Source organism: Mytilus galloprovincialis, chromosome 4, assembly GCF_965363235.1.
Source record: "Mytilus galloprovincialis chromosome 4, xbMytGall1.hap1.1, whole genome shotgun sequence".
Classification (NCBI taxonomy): domain Eukaryota; kingdom Metazoa; phylum Mollusca; class Bivalvia; order Mytilida; family Mytilidae; genus Mytilus; species Mytilus galloprovincialis.
Genome location: NC_134841.1, coordinates 21,218,318 through 21,240,199, shown reverse-complemented (window position 1 = coordinate 21,240,199; position 21,882 = coordinate 21,218,318). Strand labels below are relative to the sequence as shown.

The 21,882-nt window shown below is 32.7% G+C and overlaps 1 protein-coding gene across 1 annotated transcript in view; it reads right to left on the bottom strand.

Moving 5' to 3' along the window:
* Positions 1-21,882, bottom strand: part of LOC143071611 (dual oxidase 2-like) — a 49,805-nt gene that overhangs the window by 13,191 nt on the left and 14,732 nt on the right. The window contains exons 7-21 of the mRNA XM_076246028.1: positions 20,530-20,623; positions 19,626-19,722; positions 18,453-18,567; positions 17,726-17,819; positions 17,118-17,290; positions 15,963-16,159; positions 14,675-14,820; positions 11,765-11,950; positions 10,744-10,854; positions 10,268-10,485; positions 7,960-8,145; positions 7,184-7,409; positions 3,738-3,831; positions 2,311-2,492; positions 1,440-1,536 (exon numbers count right to left, since the gene is read on the bottom strand). Of these exons, the coding sequence (XP_076102143.1) occupies positions 1,440-1,536; positions 2,311-2,492; positions 3,738-3,831; positions 7,184-7,409; positions 7,960-8,145; positions 10,268-10,485; positions 10,744-10,854; positions 11,765-11,950; positions 14,675-14,820; positions 15,963-16,159; positions 17,118-17,290; positions 17,726-17,819; positions 18,453-18,567; positions 19,626-19,722; positions 20,530-20,623 (2,216 nt within the window). The remainder of the gene's footprint in view (positions 1-1,439; positions 1,537-2,310; positions 2,493-3,737; positions 3,832-7,183; positions 7,410-7,959; positions 8,146-10,267; positions 10,486-10,743; positions 10,855-11,764; positions 11,951-14,674; positions 14,821-15,962; positions 16,160-17,117; positions 17,291-17,725; positions 17,820-18,452; positions 18,568-19,625; positions 19,723-20,529; positions 20,624-21,882) is intronic.

The following is a 21,882-nucleotide window of genomic DNA, read 5'->3' as shown; positions in this document are numbered from 1 at the left end:
GCTGTTTGCTCCATTGTTTTTTGTTTCATTTATAGAATAATCATGCTATAATTTTTCACTTTCAAATTATTTCACATTTAACCATGTAACACATTTTATAGCCCACCTGTGTATGGGTTTTCCTCATTGTTGAAACCCTAACAGTGACCTTAAGTTTATTATATACTTCAGCCTTTGATCTCTGCATGGTGAATAGTTGTCTCTTTGGCAAAATTAAATACCACATTTCATTATTTGTACGGTGCAGTCTGGTGTATCCACGCACCAAAGACTTATGACTTCACTTCATGCAACTGATAAGACCAATAATTGGATAATATTGGGTGAACACATTCATAACATACTTTTATTTCATAAAATCTTCTGTATGTAAGGTTTCATCCTCTATATTTTGTGTAATGTGTGTCCAAAATTAGGTAAACCCCTGTTCTGAGAGTTCCTCCAATGTCCGGTGATTTCGCGCATGCCTTTCAAAAATAGCTTATGTGGAATAAAGGAAAGACTTTTTACTACTAAATATAGCTGAGTTTGTATCAAACACACTTCCAATGATGCAGACCAAAAATTATTTCAATCTGATATCAATTTGACTTAAATAAAACAAATTTTATCTGATGATGTAATTTTTTTAATGGAAATTGGCCAAATATGGTAAATCACGGGATTGCAGTTATTAATTAGTTCTTGAACTTATCAATTTTATTCTTTTTTATCCCTTCGGAAGGCTAAAACAATAACAAGAACGATTCTGTATGTGTTACTCTATTGATATGACGAAATCAGCTAATGCGCGATATCCCAGGCCATGCAGACACCGGGGACTCCACTGTATATAAACAGGAAATACACAATTCTCTTAAAGGCACAAAACTCTTACAGTTGATTTTTTTTTATTTCATACTTATTTGTAGATCGAGTCTTGCTGATCATAATAGCTATTTAAGTTTTTATTTATCTATTATAGTTTTAAAGATGATATGCAAAAATGGAGAGAAAAAATGGTGAAAATTGTCATTGAAGGGCAATAACTCCAATAAGGAATTGTCAGATGATTTTATTGCAGATCTCGTCTTGCTGATCATGTTTCCTAATTTAGTTACTATCTATCTATTATAATTTTTTAATTTATTTGACAAAAAACATAAGAAATTAGTAAAAATTGCAATTAAAGGGCAATAACTCTTGTAAGATGTTGTGCTGATGTTTGTGGCTCAGATTGGTTAAATTTGTTTCAGCACTTTCAAGGGGGATAAGATTTTGGTAAAAGTTGACGGAGGAGAAGAATGGCCAAGTGATGGGAAAAGCAGCTCACTTAGCCATTTGGGAAAGGTGAGCTAACTATTCATATTATTCTAATGCATTATTGCTGTGTCTTCAGGAACTGCATTTTTCTTTCACATATAAATCAATTATGAGTAGATGGAAATAAATAAACTTACATGGTATTATACCCTCTAACTATAGTTGATCCTCTAGCTTTTAATGTCTGTCTTGTTCCAGATCTAGTTCCCTCTTCTTTTGTTGGCATACTTATTCCTATGGAGACATGTAGAAAATAAAGAATGACAAGTCTTTTATGTTAAATAAGGTGAGGGCACCTTAAGACAATTATGTAGTAAAGACCTACAGATTTTATAAGAGACACACATTCAGTATTTGCACTGAAATATATCTGATGTTGTTTCAATTGTTCTATTGATTTGTATAAAATGAAGATAATTTGACTGAATTAAAAGCATTTTCAACAATATCACATGCAAAAGTGACAAAATTATTTTATATTTCTTTCTATGTGATGTTTATATTTTCTGACATCATACACGTTAAGTAATGCATGTGGTTTTTAAATTTAATAGATGCATTTTTTGTGCAATTTAGTTAAATATTAGTTTGTTTTGAGATTGTGACACAATGATGACTGCTGTACCCATATTGTGACTATTTTACCTATTATGTCTGTATTGTTCACAAGTCGTTGTAAATATAATGGAATTTGATACGACTGTCATACATGAGAGAGGTTTAGCGCTAGAAAACCAGGTTCAATCCACTATTTTCTACATTTGAAAATGCCTGTACCAAGTCAGGAATATGACAGTTGTCCATTCGTTTGATGTATTTTATCATTTGATTTTGCCATTTGATTAGGGACTTTCCGTTTTGAATTTTCCTTGGAGTTCAGTATTTTTGTGATTTTACTTTTTATGCATACATATACCTAGCATAGCCTGTTTTAAAAATGCAAATCTCTTGCACAGAATTTTGAAGAAAAAAAAGCCTTGATGAGAATTTCAGAGCAAACTTAATTACCATCAAGATTTAAAGTGGCTTTGTCTAGCGTATGAGCGTATTCTTTTGAGGCAAATATCTTCTTAAAGTTGTCTACTGTCATGTCACTTCCCTCCTGTACTCCTGCAGTCCTGTACATGGATGTTACCAATTGATCAAGCTGTCTCTGTTCCAATGAAGAATCAGACAGTTCTAAAAGAGACCTACAACAGAGGTTAATATATTGAAAAGCAAGATATCAATGTTAAGTTATGAAATAAAGCCATATCAAACTCTCCCAATGATACCATTCACAACAAATTCAAATCCTTAATATTGTTGAATAAAACAAAATTGTATATTGACCAAGGTATACATCCTATCTTGAAAACTACAGCATGGAAAATAACATCAAAGTTATAAGACATGTGTGGCAGACATAATACTTCTCACAACCATCTTTCATGTCATATATTGTTGACCTACTATTTAGTTTAATATTGAGGAACAGACCCCCATCCTGATAAATAGAGCATAAAAATGTGTAAGGGTTCCGCGGAACCCAGTGTCTCGCGTACTTTTGCTGGAAATTGCAGGATCAACAAAAATGAGGGAAAAAATCAATAAAAATATTCCGCTTGATACCATGTTTAGATTGTAGGAAGCTTCTGTCCAAGTTTGGTAAAAAATCCTGGATAGTTTATGAATCTAATAAATGTTTTAAAAACTTTAACTGCAGACTGGATGTAATGTTAACTGGAAGAAAAACTAAGTCCATTTATAAGTAAAATACAGATACACAGGTACAAAATATTAACAAAATTTCCTTCTAGATACTAGCTTTTGATCATAAACAAGCTTCTGTCTTAGTTTGGTACAAATAAAAAATAGTATAAGAAAGTTATCAAAATTTTAAAAAATTTAATCACAGAGTGAATGTGTTGTTTCCTGGCAGAAAAAAAGTCCATTTAAAGTAAAATATGGAAAAAATGGATTCAGAGCGTATGTAATGTTTTCCTGCAGAAAAACTAAGTCCATTTATAAGTAAAATATTCACAAAATTTACTTCTCGATACTTACTATCTTATGATCATAAACAAGCTTCTGTCCAAGTTTGGTAGAAATCCAGTATGGTTTAAGAAAGTTATTAAAATTTCAAAAACTTTAACCACAGAGTGAATATTTGTGGACGACGACGGAATGTAGGATCGCTTAGTCTCGCTTTTTCAACTAAAGTCGAAGGCTCAACAAAAATGCATACATGTCAAATTTTGTTGACCTATCATGAACAGTATCCATGGAAAAGACCTCATCCTGATATCTTAAATTAACTTTACTATCTGCGCCTGAAACTGAGGTCAAGGTCAAGTGACAGTAATTAACACAGAACTTAAAATATGTGGTTTGAAAGCTAACAATCATACACCAATGACTAATTGGACAAGATAGTTTTATATTTGTTTACTTACTTAATCATCAAAGCAAACTGTTTCTGTGTCAACACACCACGTTTGGATGTATCGTACATTCTGAACATCAACTCCACTTTACCTTCACCATCATCTAAAAAAATCAAATATATCATATTAGCCTATATGCTGAAAACATAAAATAAAAGCAGTTTTGAAAGTCAAGATTGAGATTATTACAAATATATATATTTACTGTAAATTCAGAATTTTTTGCGAGGTATAATGGGACATAGAGAGGATTGTAATAAGTATGGTTTCCGCTGGCAGTCGCTATTTTCGCAATTTGCGAAAAAATAATAATTGTAGTGATTAAAATTCATCATTCGCGAAAGAATTTGGCGAAAGAAATATATATATAAGATTTATTTTTATATACATCTTGTTTATTTACTTTTTTTCGGGTTTCTCAGACTTTACCTGATCAGACAATATTCGGAATTCAACTTGAACTGGTGAAGATTTTGACAGAAAATTAATAATCAGCTGATTGCATTTTATAGCTATCCACAACAAAAGACTAAAGGTGTTGATTGCATTGTTTGACAAAATGATATGGTTAAATGGTGTTCGTCACATTTCACATAAAGGATTTATCAACCACTTTGCGACGCACGTGCTCGAAGCAAACTTTGGACGTCTCCTCTCCTTCTTTTAATGATAGTCCAGAAAGAAAACTGTTGTTAACTTATGTCGAAAAATGTTCAAAAGCAAGAAAAATCTCCAATTTAAAGCTTTATTCTTTTACTTTGTTATAGATAACTGATTTGAGAGAGAACTTTAAAGTCATTTGAGTGTCACAACGTGTTTCAAGCATATAGTTTTACGTCTCAACATTTTCATTTATGATGGTCTAGAAAAGAAAACTGTCGTTATGAAGAAATCTATATAAAAAGTTGGGAACAACCCCTCAAATGGGAGTAACCCTTCAATGTAATGACTACACCTTAAAAGAGGGACCAATTTCAAGTGATAAAAGCTTTTGTTTTGTTGTAAAAACCACTTCTTCATTTGTACAAAAGGGCACATATTTTTTACTTTGAAGAAACTTTCCCAAAGAACTGTACATTTTTCTGGTATTATATATACATGATATATGGTCAAAACATGTCCAAGAATTTTGTAATATTCCAGAACTTATATCTTCTTTATTATTAAAAGTAAGTGGCCCCCTTTTAAGTTAAAACTAGATGTGGCAAAGCGACACGAATGGCCCCGTCCCAAAAAGTCGAAAAATCTGCAATTTCAATATAAACACATGTGGACACAAACATTATGGTAGTCTCACATATCAAAAATCAGCTCAAAATCTAGAGGGGAATAGAGAAAAAATCTGTATAACTGTAGTTTTCAATAATTTTCAAAGTCCAAAGCCTGTAATTTCAGCGAAAATAAGCGGAGCGGAACGAAACTTAAGCTTGACCTATAATTCATCATGGTTAACTCACATACCAAAAAGTCAGCCCAATATCTGAAGGCGTTTAGAAAAAAACTCTGTATAATAGTTTGTTGCGAAATGACGGAATGACGGAATTACGGAAAGACGGAATTTCGGACAAGGGTGAAACTATATGGCACCGACAACTTCGTTGCAGGGCCATAAAAAAAGTTCTTCTTTTTAAAAGTAAATGTTCAGCGTTTATTCATTACAATGTAAACTCTAAGATAAGTTTGAGAGTATAATCATAGACAACAATGGGGCAAACTCATCATATTTAGGGGGGGGGGTAGAAAAAAGGAAAATTTTAAACAAAAATTATATGTATGTTACTTGGCGAAATACTAATTAAGTGGCGAAAAATATATATTGTTTTGGCGAAAGAGGTGGCTAAAAAAATAATTGACCCAGGAGAAACCCTGGTAATAAGAACTCACATTTTGATATCTGATATTTGTATACAGATTTTCCTGAATCACAAAATAAAGTCACAATAACAGAAGCAAACATTAACTTCTGAATTTTCAGTATTTATAACAGTGAAAGCCAGAGATTGAACTTAGATAAATTGGCTGTATTCTGTTTACTAGTCTTAATCAATTTAATGTTACTCTACTATCATATTAAAGTTTGAAGGTGAAATGAATCTGATATTGGTATTCTTTTAATATTGAAATTGAAAATGTAAATTGAATAAACTGTTATCACAGAGATTTATCTGGCTTTTTTGTAATTTTGATAATGGAAATGTTGAAATTAAAGAAGTCAATGAACCATGACTGAAGGTACATGCAGGGGTCGAATTTAAGCTTTTTTGTGTACTGGCCAGCCCAACCAGTGGACTGAAAACTCTACTAGTCTGGCTCCAAATCTACTGGTCCTGCAAAAATGACATTCATTTGACAAACACTAATATAAATATAATTCAACCATTCACGATCTTTTTCCCATGATTTTTGGTATAAATTTGCGTTTCCTTTTGTCAATTTCATATACTTTATTTCGATCTTCCTTTTGATTTTCACTTATTTTAATTATTTTGTCCAGCAGTTTAACTCCTTCCAAAAATTTCCACATTTTATATTGTTGTGAAAGACGCTCACCCTAAATATTAATTAACTTGATCAATTGTAATACCCCCTCTCCCAGTACCGTGTAATTGGTTTCACAGGTAAATTGTTTTGTAAACAAATGTAGATTGGGATGCAATCAGTGATTTTTATCAACAAATTTCTACTGGTCCACGGGACCACCAGCTGACAAAATCTACTGGTCCAAGGCACATTCTACTGGTCCCAGAACACCGGACCAGCGCTAATTTTGACCCCTGGGTACATGGCTAAAAATTCTCAATGGAAATGAGATGTGCCAATGCTAATACAATTGCATACTAAATACCATTGACTTATAATAAGTAGTTCACTTTAAACAAACTTAATCACAAACGAATACATGTAAACTATGGAAATGATATGTGCCAATGCTCATACAACTGCATACAAATTATCATTGACTTACCACTAGTGGTTCCCCATAAAATGACCTAATCACAAACTAATACATTAAAACTAAGCAAAAATTTCAAAGTCAATAGACTATGACAGAGGTTGCAGGGCCAAATAATCCCCATGGAAATGAGATGTGCCAATGCTTATACAACTGCATACCAATTATCATTAACTTACCACTAGTGGTTTCTCATAAATTGACCTAATCACAAACTAATACATGAAAAATAAGCAAACTTTCAAAGTCAATAGACCATAACTGAGGGGGTGGGACCAAATAATCTCCATGGCAATGAGATGTGCCAATACTTATACAACTGCATACCAAATATCTTTGACCTACCACTAGTGGTTCCCCATAAACTTAATCACAAACTAATACATTGTTGATGCTGCCAATGCTGGAAACAGCATACCTATGTCTCGCTTTTTGACTCCGTCAAGCGAGACAAAAATGAATCATTGCACAGATGGCATTCAAGAAAGGAAATTTTAATAACCTGAAGACAAAACAACAAAGAAATCCAAGAATTCCTTGAAGCTAATAAATCCAGTCTTGTCAGCATCCACCAATACGAACATATTACGAACAAAGAGAGATGTTGGTTTAAGTTGAAGAGCCTCTGCAAATTCTGTTCTAGTCAGCTGAATATCCGCTATCTGCTTGGATGTTTCAATGTCAAGGACACCTAAATCCATAGCATCCATGTTGGTATGTTTGAAAGCCTAAAAATAAAGCATAATTTATATAGAGACATCGATATCAAACCTTAAATACGTGAATTATTTCCCAAATTGATACATTTATATACAATAAAAACAAAGGCAGAAAAAACACTCAGAAAATATATTCATCCCTAAAATAATTTTCTAGGGAAATAGGATATTACATCAAAATTAACAACATTGAAAGGCAAAAGGAGACATTATTACATCACCATATATTTTTAAAAGAGGTTTCCGGCAAAAGCAATTATTCCACCACTCAAGACTATTTTTGTCATCAGGCCACCTAAAAAATCCTCCTTTCAGAAAAAAATAAAATAGGTCACTTATTTTACTTTGAAAAGGGTAGATTATACTTTTAAAACAGTGCTTTCTCAAAATGTCCATAAAATGTCCAAGAGTTGACATGAATATTTAGGGTAAGTGAGGAGCCTGGAAATAGAACTATACATTTTTGGACTAATTTGGGAAAATATAATCCAAAATAATGTAAATATTATTATCTCCCCTGAAACTTATGGATATGTCACTAATATCAATTGTTTTCTACCTGTAGACAAATTATTCTGAAGAATTTATCTAGTAATTTTTGTCTTTGTTCCTTGGTTGTGGCATTTTTCTTGATGACTTCCTCTTTAAAATTAACTTTCTGCAGTGATAATCCAATGCCACGGAGGAAAGGCTCCAGCTTCTGTATGAACTCCTGTCTGTCCATAGCATCACTAAATTTCAGCACCTATAATTAGAACACGTTTAATCAAATATTTAGAATGCTATGATGAACTTGAGGTAAAATATTTAGAATGTTACGATGAACTTAAGGTCAAATATTTAGAAGGCTATAATGAACTTGAGGTAAAATATTTAGAATGCTATGATGAACTTAAGGTCAAATATTTAGAATACTACGATGAACTTAAGGTCAAATATTTAGACTGCAATGATGAACTTAATGTCAAATATTTAGACTGCAATGATGAATTTAAGGTTAAACGGTTAGAATGCTATGATGAACTTAAGGTCAATTATTTGGAATGCTATGAACTTAAGGTCAAATATTTAGAATGCTATGATGAACTTAAGGTCAATTATCTAGAATGCTATGATGAACTTAAGGTCAAATATTTAGAATGCTATGATGAACTTAAGGTCAATTATTTAGAATGCTATGTTGAACTTAAGGTCAAATATTTAGAATGTTATGATGAACTTAAGGTCAATTATCTAGAATGCTATGATGAACTTAAGGTCAAATATTCAGAATGCTATGATGAACTTAAGGTGTTATCTTTCTTCCATTTCCTTACCATTCTCCTTCAGGTAATCAGCCCGAGATATTTTTTCAAAAGTATAGTTTCAAAGCACAAATGATTACTGTACATGCCTTTATTATTGTGATTTTGTCATTTTAGACTAAAATGCGAAATTCTGTTAAAATTCATATATTTTTTTTTTAAATTATTGTGATTATAACCCTAGGCTGTCACATTTATCACAAAAATAATCAAAGAGCAGATTGCTCTGAGGGATATGATTGCCATTGTTTTCATTGACACATGTATACATGTAGCTGGATAATATAGCCAATCACTGATACAAGTGTATGAACAATGTACTTATTGTGTTTTATTTTTGTACTATCAATTCCAAGTTTACTTTCCACAGCAGTCACTGAGACTAAGAGTGAGAGAAGGTATTACACTTCGTATCTTATCACCTATTTTCCTACGTTAATTCAAGGAGGAATCCTCATTTCAAACTCTTTAAATAATTAATTTCCTTTGGGTCAGTGGTCATGACTCCTTTCTGTACACATTCCGCGGTTTAAATTGCAATCGTTTTAAATATAATACGACGTTTATCGTCAGAATGAGTTAATTTTTCTCGACGTGATGTATCTTATTGATTCAGAATTGACGGAAGTTACTTTCGGAAGGGAGACAACCCGAAATGATAATATGGAAGACTCCATTTTGCCTGAAGGGGTGTTGTAGTTACACCTTTGCGATGTGGACTGCATTTATTTTAGTTTAAATGATGCATATGATTTAAAATTATGCAACAACAATAACCCTCAATAGCAGACATACATAGAAAGGATCCCATGAGTTTTAAATTAATCAATTGAGTGGGGAATCCAGAGCAACCATTCAATCTAATACCCCTTGAAGTCAAGAAAACTATACGCATGCGCATAATTACCTAAACAAACCCTGGAGCAAGAACATATATTTAATGTTAATTAAACGTTTCTTTATGGAAGTACAATATCAAATATCAGTTTCATCATGGTGACATATAAGAAAAACTCCACTTCAGTTCTTATATGACAAAAATAGATTTATCGGAATTCAGTGAACTCTCGCATTTTTATAAAATCTGGGGAATTCCCTCTGACGTGTTTCTAAATTTATAAAAACGCTAAATATAAATACTGCTTAATTCTGATTTTCCGTATTGTTGAAAACATGCATATAAGTCAAGGGAAATATCAAACATGAAGATTATGAAAAGAACATTATAGGAAAATTGTTTTAGTTCAATCCCTTTGTTTGTGTTTACCTTTCAAAGCAAGACAATCATAAGAATCTGAGATGTTCCTTAATGTTTAGAATAAAACAGTTGACGTGAGGGCATGACCCTGAGCCAATGGTATAAGTCTACAGATTGCTTGAAAGCAATAGTATCCCAAAAACATCGCAATAATTTCTGAATTCACAGCATGTAGAAAATTAGTTATTTTTTCATTTATAAAGGGACATAACTCAAGAACATTGAAGGTGAAAATATTTCATAGGCAATGATTCATACTAAACTGACATTTTTCACAGATGTGAATTACTGTTATTGTGACTTACCAAGTCAATTTCCCCCTCAGTTCTCACTGACATGACGGTTCCTGTATCTTCTGATACCCAAATATGCAGTTTGTCTATTTGTTTGCTCCCATGACTTCTTAGATCTATCATCCTTAAAGGTTTCCCACGGCGATCACTGACATGAATTTTCTTTCTATTTTCATCAAATTTGATCTTGATGTGTCTTTCCCCATCATTAGGTCCCACCCATTCTATTGCTGTGAAAAGAAATATTAAAGATTTAGCTATTATTTGGTTTGTTCCAATTATTCTATTGTTAAATGATAGAATTCTTCTGTAGCATTTGAATTGCCTTTTATACATTGCGGCTTGGATGGAGATTTGTCTCATACCACATCTTTTTATTTATATCCTGTGATTTAGTTTATAAGAACCTAGATGTTTATTTTTGATTAATGAAGTTAAAAAAAATTTATGACGTTGTTTTTTTTGTAACCATACTTAAAGTTACAAACCTAGATATGTGTGTGGTTCCTTGGTCTTCTCTCTCCTGACGATTCTTTGCCTTGCTTTAGCCAATTTCTTTTCTCTGTATTTAGCCATACATATCATCAGTCCTATAGTAGCTATAAAATACATACCATTTTTTATTTTGCGGAAATTAAAAGGCAAATTTTAAAATAATTTATCTAGACTAAAAATTGAACTCATTATGTTAAATTACAAGCTAAAATTGATGAAAAAATCTAATTTGAAATTGGCATTGATTAAAAAATTAATTGACTGGCAAGAATCATTCGTCATGCAATTATCTAATCAATCAAGTAATTATGTAATAATTGCCTGTTAAAAAGTTGGTCTTAGATTGATTAAGTTATGATTTTTAGGTCTTTTTTGGTTTATAGCTCTTCAACATTTTTTGTCTTTATAAATCATAGTTACTCAAATATATTTGGCTTTGAGATTTCCTCATGAAGATAAATCCGGAAAAGTGCTTCGGACCGATGAAACTTGTAACGCATTGTTCTCACTTTTTCAGAACTCTTTACAGGTTAATTTGAACACTGTATAAATAATTACAATGAAGACAGCCAAGACTATGACATAATGGCTTACCAAAATACCAGTGAACATTAAAATTTGCTGTAACACAAGAGCAAGAATTAAGAAGACTTCTGACCTAGATGAAGGTCAAAGGTTTTTCCAGGCACTCTGGCTATCTCCACCAATAAAAACTGGCTACCACGAAATATAGCCCCAAAGCTGGACTTAAAAGTGGTGTTAAAAAAAAAATTAAATGCTTTGCTGAGCACAGCCTGATACGACCGCAGAGGTCGAACTCTGAACAGTTGGGGCAAATTTGGACACAATATTCAAGCTTGATGGATTATGATTAAAATTTTGTTACATAATATAGGTTTCTGACACAAAATAAAGATCTTTCAAATCTATTGCCCAATACTGTGCAATTAAAGATTTATTCTTGAAACTTTTCAAAAATTCTAAATTTTCAAAAAAATAATTCTCAATTCTTACCTGGAATAAGCAGAGCTACAGCTAGGAACGTCAAAGGAAACGACACTTCACTGCCAGAAAAATAGTCATACGTCTGCCATGGTACACAGTTTTCAATAATGGTACGGTTATTCCCACTGTTTGGGGGAACAGATATTGCAGTATTTATATTTAACTGAGCAGGTTGAGGACATGGATCATTGGCTCCTACAATAAATGTTTTTTAGTAATTATTGTGCTTATTCAGTGGGCTTTGGGAATATCACAATAACAAAGGCTAAAAGTAGTAAGTCATTATTTTATTTGAATTCATGACAAAGACATCAACTAACTGGAGCTGGATGGTAAGTATTACCGGTACTTTTTTTTACACAGCAATCACTTTATACTAACAACATTTCACTTGAGTTATTTGTTGAAATATTTTGCAAGTTGATCAGCTTGTGGAAGAAGAATTCAAACTGCGATTTGGTAAACTGTTTTAGCCATTGCTATTGTGATATCCCAAAGTCTACTGAACTAGAGGCTCTCAAGAGCCTGTATCGCTCACCTGATTCTACTTGGGTTTTTGAAATCATATCAAAAAATATAAAATTTGGCTAAAAGTATCAACACTTGGCCAGCACCTCATAAGGAAAGGAACATTCATGCAATGTTTGATTTCATTCAATTCAGTGGTTCTTTAGAAGAAGACTTTTGTATGCATTTCCCATAGGGTTTTATGTTAAACTAAGTCCCCCTACTGGCGGCCATCTTGTATGTTGCAATAACAACAAAGGTACAACACTTGGTCAGTATCTCATTAGGAACATTCATGCTATGTTTGGTTTCATTCCATTCAGTGGTTCTCTATAAGAAGAAACTTGTATGTATTTCCCATAGGGTCCTATGTTAAACTAAGTCCCCCACTAGCGGCCATCTTGGACGTTGAAATGGAGACAAAGTATGTACAAGATATCAGAATGCAAGACGTTGTTATTGTGATACTTACATATTAATTGAACTAATTCAAAAATCTCAAAAATCTCAATAACTTCTATATTTAAGGTATCTGAATTATGTGACAGTTATAAAAAAAATGCAATTAATCGAAAGTTTCTGCCAACTATTATCCTTATATTGATGAAAAGGTAGACATAATTTCTTATGTAGAAATTTAGTATATACAGAAAATAAGGAAGCATATACCTGCCAACTGTTACTATTTGGGGGGGGGGGGATTTCCCCTTGAACAGTCCCAAACAAAATTTTGTGAGAGCAATTTTGTTCACAATTTAGAACAAAACAATCAATTTTATATATAGGAAGATGAGGTATGAGTGCCAATGAGACAACTCTCCATCCAAGTCACAATTTATAAAAGTAAACCATTAAAGGTCTTATTTTGCTGTACATTATTGCTGTTTACAGTTTATCTCTATCTATAATAATATTCAAGATAATAACCAAAAGCTGAAATTTTTTCTTTAAATTACCAATTCAGGGGCAGCAACCCAACAATGGGTTGCCTGAATAGTTTGAAAATCTAAGGGCAGATAGATCTTGACCTTATGAACAATTTTGTTTTTGAAAGATTTGCTTGAATGCTTTGGGTTTAGATATATGACCAAAAACTGCATTTTACCCTATGTACTATTATTAGCCATGTCGGCCATCTTGGTTCCTAGGCAGGGTCATCAAACACAATTTTTAAACTACATACCCTAATGATGATTGTTTACAACTTTGGTTAAATTCATCTTCAGTAGTTTCAGAGAAGAAGATTTTTGTAAAAGATAACAAAAATTTACGAAAAATTGTTAAAAATTGACTATAAAAGGGCAATGACTCCTTAAGGGCTCAACTGAACATTTTGGTCATGTTGACTTATTTGTAGAACTTACTTTGCCGAACATTATTGCTGTTTACAGTTTATCTCTATCTATAATAATATTCAAGATAATAAATTCCTTAAAATTACTAATTCAGGGGCAGCAACCTAACAACAGGTTGTCCAATTCATCTGAAAATTTCAGGGCAGATAGAACTTGACCTGATAAACATTTTTACCCCCATGTTAGATTTGCTCTTAATGCTTTGGTTTCAGAGATATAAGCCAAAATCTACATTTTACCCCTTTATGTTCTATTTTTAGCCATGGCGGCCATTTTGGTTGGTTGGCTGGGTCACCGGACACATTTTTTTAAATAAGATACCCTAATGATGATTGTGGCCAAGTTTGGTTCAATTTGGCCCAGTAGTTTCAGAGATTTTTTGTAAAAGTTTACGGACGCTGGACACCAAGTGATGAGAAAAGCTCACTTGGCCCTTTGGACCAGGTGAGCTAAAAATGGTCCATCACATCTGTGTAAAAATAATGTTTTTTTTATCATAGCCAAAAATCACTATAGGTTGCACTTTGTAAATACACCTGTTTCTCAAACCACACCACTTTTGGGGAGATTCATAGATAAACAAATTTGTTTACGTACTGGTTTCTAGTTATGATTGCTACCGTATGTTTCATCTCGTAGAGACATAACTTGGGAATGTTACCAGTAAGTATGCATATACATATCAGTCATATTGAAATCTGTAGGAGTTAAGGTAGTTGTTGTATAGAATTTTAGTGTTAGTTTAAACTCTTAGAAATTCTGAGGATATACATAGATGCCAACCCCCTTTTAACACAATCAGAAACAATCCATGGATATAAATGTTGAAAATATTCCACACAGCCCTTTGTTTTGACCTTTGAAAAAAATAGTAGTGCCTTTGAATTTTCCATTCTACGATATAATTTTTTTCAAAACTTCATATTAAAAGTGGTACAGTTAAGGAGTTCCTATGGGAAATTGCATTGTAGATATTTACAGAAATGCAACCTATATCCCCTATTTTTTGTAGCAATATGATAACATGAAAAAATTAATCTTAACCACATTACAGTACCATTGTGTATAAAGACATCCTGCTGAACTTCTCTGTTTTGGCCATTGACACCTGGCTGACCCTGAACCTTGACGTTGGTGACTTTAGCAATCACTTCACCCAGTGTCATGGAATTTATCACATTCAATTCAGTATCACTAAACAAACTGAAAACAAAATGGAAACACTATATTAACATGTTCTTTAAATTAAGTTTCTTTATATATTTCGGAGTTAAGTATGATGTCTATTTTTACTGAACTAGTACACATTTTTGTTTAGGAGCCAGCTGAAGCCCACCTCCGGGTGTGGGATTATCTTGCTGTGTTAAAGATCAATTGGTGGCCTTCATCTAAATTTTACTTGGTCGGGTGTTCTAACTAATATGAACTTTTAAAAAGATTCTATAACTGTGTTGTGAAAGCCAATGTAACTCAGTGCTAAGCTATCAAGTATGTTCCGTAAATTGAAACTAAGCCCCAAAAAAAACAAGTGATCATTTGTTAATAGGACCTTATTCTGTAAAGAACAAATACTGAAAAGTAAAAAAAAATTGTTCCATCTGTAATAATATTATAGAACATTTCTTCCACTTATTTTAAGTTATATCATGGAGGAACTTTTATTTCATGACAACTTATCCTTTTTCCCTATACTCATACCATAAAGTGAAAACTTACCAATTTTCCCCATTCTTATCCATTCTCATACCGTTACGTGAAAGCTTGCTCATTGCCCTATTCTCATACCATGATAAACAAGAATGTGTCCCAAGTACACAGATGCCCCACTCGCACTATCATTTTCTATGTTCAGTGGACCGTGAAATTGAGGTCAAAACTTTAATTTGGAATTAAAATTAGAAAGATCATATCATAGGGAACAAGTGTACTAAGTTTCAAGTTGATTAGACTTCAACTTCTTCAAAAACTACCTTGACCAAAAACTTTAACCTGAAGCGAACGGACGCACAGACGGATGGACAAACGGAGGCACAGACCAGAAAACATAATGCCCCTCTACTATCGTAGGTGGGGCATAAAAAAAAATTGTTCTCATACCAAAATGTGAAAACTTACCCATTTTCCCTATTCTCATACCAAAATGTGAAAATTATCTATTTCCCTATTCTCGTACCAAAATGTGAAAACTTACCCATTTTCCCTATTCTCGTACCTAAATGTGAAGATTACCCATTTTCCCTATTCCCGTACCAAAATGTCAAAAATTACCCATTTTACCTATTCTCATACCAAAATGTGAAAACTTACATATTTTCCTATTCTCGTACCAAAATGTGAAAACTTACCCATTATCCCTATTCTCATACCAAAATCTATCACCATCCCTGATTCTACGGAATGCATCTAGAGTTATTTCTGTAAACAATGGTCCCGGTCCATCAAATGTGGTTTCAATCAATCCCCCAACAAATAAATCAACATCGTCTGGTGCTGAGACATTGAGACCCGCATTTGAATATACAGCTTTTAATTGTTGTATAGCCTACAAAATATATTAAAGATGTGACATGTTCAGGGTATCTATACATGTTTATCAGACATTATATAGCCATTTGCCTACATAATTTCTAAACCTTCTGAAGAAGATTTTTCATTAAATAGATTCAACTAAATGTATATATTTCTTATGTTGAAATACAAGACGAAAGTACAGGGTGACAAATCATACTCAGCACACCCTTGGGGGTGGGAATTTCTCTCTGCATTGAAGACCCATTGACAGCCTTTGGCTGTTGTCTGCACTTTGGTCGGGTTGTTGTCTCTTTGACACATTCCCCATTTCAATTCTCAATTTTATCTTAACCCAAAATAGATAATAAAAGAGCTTCTAATTCATGTTTCGAATATCGTTATCAGACTAAGCAATGTTGCCTCAGTATTTGTATTTTTTTTGTCAAGAGTCCAGTATGCTATGCTCATTTCTATATGAAACTCAAAAGAACTATATTCAATTAAAATTAATTAAACCATTAATTTCAATTTCAGATGAAATCCTTATTTGTCTAAACTATCGTATGCATGCCATCTTCTTCAAATATCATCAAATTTCCATGAATGTGTTTTAAAGAAGTATAATTTTTCTTCATAGTAGTCTTCAGTTTTCTATGTTGTGTCTTGTGTACTATTCTGTTTGTCTTTTTATTTTTAGCCATGGCGTTGTCAGTTTATTTTCAATCTATTAGTTTGACTTTCCCCTGGTATCTTTCGTCCCTCTTTACAATGTTTTGTTAAAGAAAATAGATCATTTCAATCTGACAGTTTGAGCTCTTTTTGATTAAACTAACAAATTGACACAAAATTGACCTACTCCTTATTAAAGATTTCATAAAATTATCTGTTGGGTTTTTTCTCTGCATTAAGTTTCCTGGAAACAGATAATCACAAAAATATATGAATGTTTATAAAACAATTTAACAAAAAATATGGTAATTGTATCTTACTAATAGGTTTGTGTCAATAGAGCCATTATGCATTGCTTCAAAGCTTTCTATCCTGGGGAGACCAAATGCCTCTCTTACTGACTGATAATCAGGCAACCCATGGTCTCGTGCTCTCTGAATATTTATTGCACCTAGATCACGCCTCGAAAATTCTAATGGTCCAAAGACATCACCTTAAAAATAATATTGAAATGTTGTTAAAAAAAGTTGACCCCTTTAAAATTTCTTAATTTTTATCCATTAACCTTCATGATCATTTAATCTACAAAAAAGAATTCTTCAAGAACAGAAAAGTACTTGAAATTTAGCACAGTAAATGTTAATTGTCTATATAATAATGAAAGAACTTGAAACTTACATTTACATTCTAGTATTCCATGTCAAGAGTAGACCTGACATTAACTGATAAAAATAACATCACAATAGCAATGTATAACACAACTCTAATCACAGACAATTCATTTTATCATTTTATCATTAAAGATGCCTTCTAGAAAGCCTCATTTTTTCATATCCTGGAATGTGTGAATCTCTGTTCAAAACAAATGTAATGGATGTGTTCCTATAAAACACTCTGCATTTAAGAGACAACTATCACTGATATATACCTGCCAAATCAGCTACCATTATATTATCCTCCCGTTCTGCTAAGGTTGAGGCCATCCCTCTAAACAAAGCATCAACATCTTCTGTTACAGATTCCTGTCAACATAATAAAAATATCTGTTAAACACCATCTTTAAATATAGAATTGCTTGATTCCAAAGTTCAAGAGCTCTAGCTTGTAGTTCCTGAGACAAAAGGTACCAAAATTTTATGAATTGGTAGACAGACAGAAAGAAACAAGAATGTGTCCATAGTACACGGATGCCCCACTCGCACTAGCTATCATTTTCTATGTTCAGTGGACCCTGCAATTGGGATGAAAACTGTAATTTGGTATTGAAATTAGAAAGATCATATCATAAGAAACATGTGTACTAAGTTTTAAATTTGATTGGAGTTCAACTTCATCAAAAACTACCTTGATCAAAAACTTTAACCTGAAGCGACAGACAAATGGACCCACAGACCAGAAAACATAATGCCCCCTTACTATCATAGGTGGGGCTTAAAAACATGGACAAAAGGATGAATAGACATAAATTGGTTTACCCCACTCCTTTCAGAGCAATTGAATATCAAAAGTTTATTCATGAGTTCTGCAGCCCTTTTCTCCATATTGAAACTTGGATAAGGGCCAAATTGATGCAATATGAAAACTGACCAAATTAAATGTGTTGGAAAAGAGTTTAACAACAGTAAATCCTTTGTTTGTATAACTTGTTAACTTACCTGAGAGTTCCAATAGGCATTGCACAATCTTAAAGCATGAACCTCTCCTGGTTGACCAGCTATATTAACTGTACTTGGAATCCACGGACATTGATTAGTGCCACTCCTAGCAGCTCTGTAAAATATCAAAAGTATCAATTAAACAGAGAGCACCTCTTTAACATTTAACAGAGTGCAACTCTTTAACATTTAACAAAATGTACCTCTTTATTATTTAACAAAGTGTATCGCTTTACCATTTAAGAAAGCGTACCTTTTTATTTCATAAAGTAAACCTCTTTAACATCTATACCCAAGTGACCACGTAGATCAAGCATGGCTGAATCAAAATCAGAATTGTTTAATTGGCAGAATAGCTCAGTTAAACAATAATACTATCATCAAATTCATATTCATGCTGACTGCAGTATTTTCAAATCACATCATTCTGTTTTTAATCTGAATATTTTTTTAAATAAATTCATCATAGATACCAGGACTAAATTTAGTTTCTACGCCAGACGTGCGTTTCGTCTACAAAAGACTCATCAGTGACGCTCGAATCCAAAAAGTTAAAAAGGCCAAATAAAGTACAAAGTTGAAGAGCATTGAGAACCAAAATTCCTAAAAGTTTTGCCAAATACAGCTAAGGTAATCTATGCCTGAGGTAGCAAAAGCCTTAGTATTTCAAAAAATTCAAAAAATTGTAAACAGTAAATCTATAAATATAACCATATCAATGACAATTCATGTAAGCACAAAAAGTACCGACTACTGGGCTTGTGATACTCTCGGTGAAATAAATCTCCACCAGCAGTGGCATCGACCCAGTGGTTGTAAATAAACTCATCATAGATACCAGGACTAAATTTAGTTTCTACGCCAGACGCGCGTTTCATGTACAAAAGACTCATCAGTGACGCTCAAATCCAAAAAGTTAAAAAGGCCAAATAAAGTACGAAGTTGAAGAGCATTGAGAACCAAAATTCCTAAAAGTTTTGCCAAATACAGTTAAGGTAATCTATGCCTGAGGTAGAAAAGCCTTAGTATTTTAAAAAATTCAAAAAATTGTAAACAGTAAATTTATAAATATAACCATATCAATGATTACCCTTCAACGACATACAGCAATCAATTCTTGGAATTATTTTTAAAAGTTTGGTGTTTATATAAAGTATGCTTTTATATGCTTACCTTCTCCACAGACCAGGTGTCACCAGTGTATGTCCAAACCTCATAGCTGATGTCTGAAACTCATGTGTTATACCAGGGTGAACTGTTGGGTCATAACCTACAAAACAAAATTTAATCAAAACTTACTTAATACATCTAGTTATACAATGCATGACCAGACTGATAAAAAAAAAAATAGCCTAAAACACAAAATTAATTATAATTTTTTTAACATATCTTTGTTCAGCATTTTAAATCAAATTAAAGATAAAGAAATAATTTATACAAGCTATAGACTTCATGGAAATTTTCACATAGGTTGACTTTTATGTTCAATTTTTTCACGAGCAATTTATACATAATTTACAAAAATAAGGTTAACTTCCAAATTTTACTTATGGTTCAAAGTATTTTGTCTTGAAAACAAATTGTTTGTATCCAGATAGCATTAACCATATAACAAGCCAAATTTTACTTTGTTTCAACACAGCGATAAAAGTCATGACTTATAAATGGTGACACCAGGAGTTTCATATTGACTGGTACTTTCCCTGTTTGTAGATGGTACTTTTCAATATATTTATACTAATATCTTTATATAAAATTCCTATAGTTAGGCTGTAATTGTCAATAGCATAGGAGGATAAAAGTACCGGGTATTGCCTCTTAAAGAATGTTTTTGTCATTGATTTGTGTTAATTACCATGTGAATGTACAGTGCCTTAGAGTAATTTTTATTTTCTATATAGGGCCCTTTATAAATTTTCATTATTATTATTATTATCAATGGCCTGTTACACTCAGTACATTTGTACTCGAAGAGCATGGTTAGGGATATCTGTATTAGACAAGTAAGCACTGGAAGTATTAAATACTGACAGTATTTCAATATATTCTTGTAGCGCTAATGAAAATTATTACAAACCTCTATATGGTATTCTTCCTGTAATGTTGAAAAATGTTGAATTATTAGCTTCGATTTTCAACCATCTTGGAAGCCAATCATAAAACACAATTTTCTACAAAAAACAGTAAAATTTCATATTTTCTATAAAAAACAGTATAAATTCATATACTCAAGATACTTTTTTTCTTATGATATTTGAGTGATGACATCTTAACATGCACTAAAAATGGGGGTTTTACTGACATATATAAAATACTGACAGGAGGAACAATGGCAATAGATTTGATTTCTGTGTTTTCTGAATTTGGAGGTTTGGTCTTCTAACAGACTATTGGAATCCCAATGGGTACCAATTGCGCTCCTCTACTTGCAGATTTGTTTTTGTATTCCTATGAAGCAGAATTTATCCAAGGGCTTGTACAGAAAGGAGAAAAGAAATTAGCCCAGTCTTTTAATTTCACCTTTCAGTATATTGATGATGTACTGTTTCTTAATAATAATAGATTCAGTAAAGATACTACCGACACAGATAAACCTGCTTCATATTTAGACCTTTTTCTCGAAATGGCTACTGATAGGAAAATTAATTTCATCGCATTTGTCATAAAATTTGGGTATTTCACCTACCATCAGTAGCCATTTCGAGAAAAAGGTCTACTGATGGTAGGTTTAATATCAAATTTTATGACAAACGCGATGATTTTAATTTTCCTATAGTCAACTTTCCATTTCTGTGTAGCAACATCCCAGCGGCACCAGTGTATGGAGTATATGTGTCTCAATTGATACGTTACTCTAGAGCTACCTCAAAGTACGTTGATTTTGTTGAACGAGGAATACTGCTTTCTCAAAAGTTGCTAAGACAGGACTATACAGTGCAGGAAACCCTTCTGGAGCACCTGATTTCACTCCCGGTTTTTAGTGGAGTTCGTGTTGTTTCTTATATATTATTTATAACTGTTGATGTAAATGTCCTTTGGTTTTGTGAGTCCTTGTTTACTCCTTGGTTTTGATTGTTATTGTCTTACACCACTTTTAAGCACCGCTTTTCAAGGTGGCCAGTTTTTATTGTTGGAGGAAGCCCGAGTGCTTGGTGAAAACCACTACCTCTGATAGGAAAACTGACAATCTTAGTCAATTAAGATTGGGGACAAGTGCAGGCGCAAGAGGGGGGTTGGAACTCTCAACCTCAGTGTTGACTGATTATAGTGATCACAGTAGTAACTAGTTAGACCACTCAGCCACTGTGGCCCCATGGCAGAAGGAAGGCTAAGTCGTCCTTTTAAATTAAAAATATCAAAATAACACATTGTTATATCAAGCAGTTTTTTGTTCTTTCAAAGTGCAAAATTTTCCTGTTAACTGTTTTTA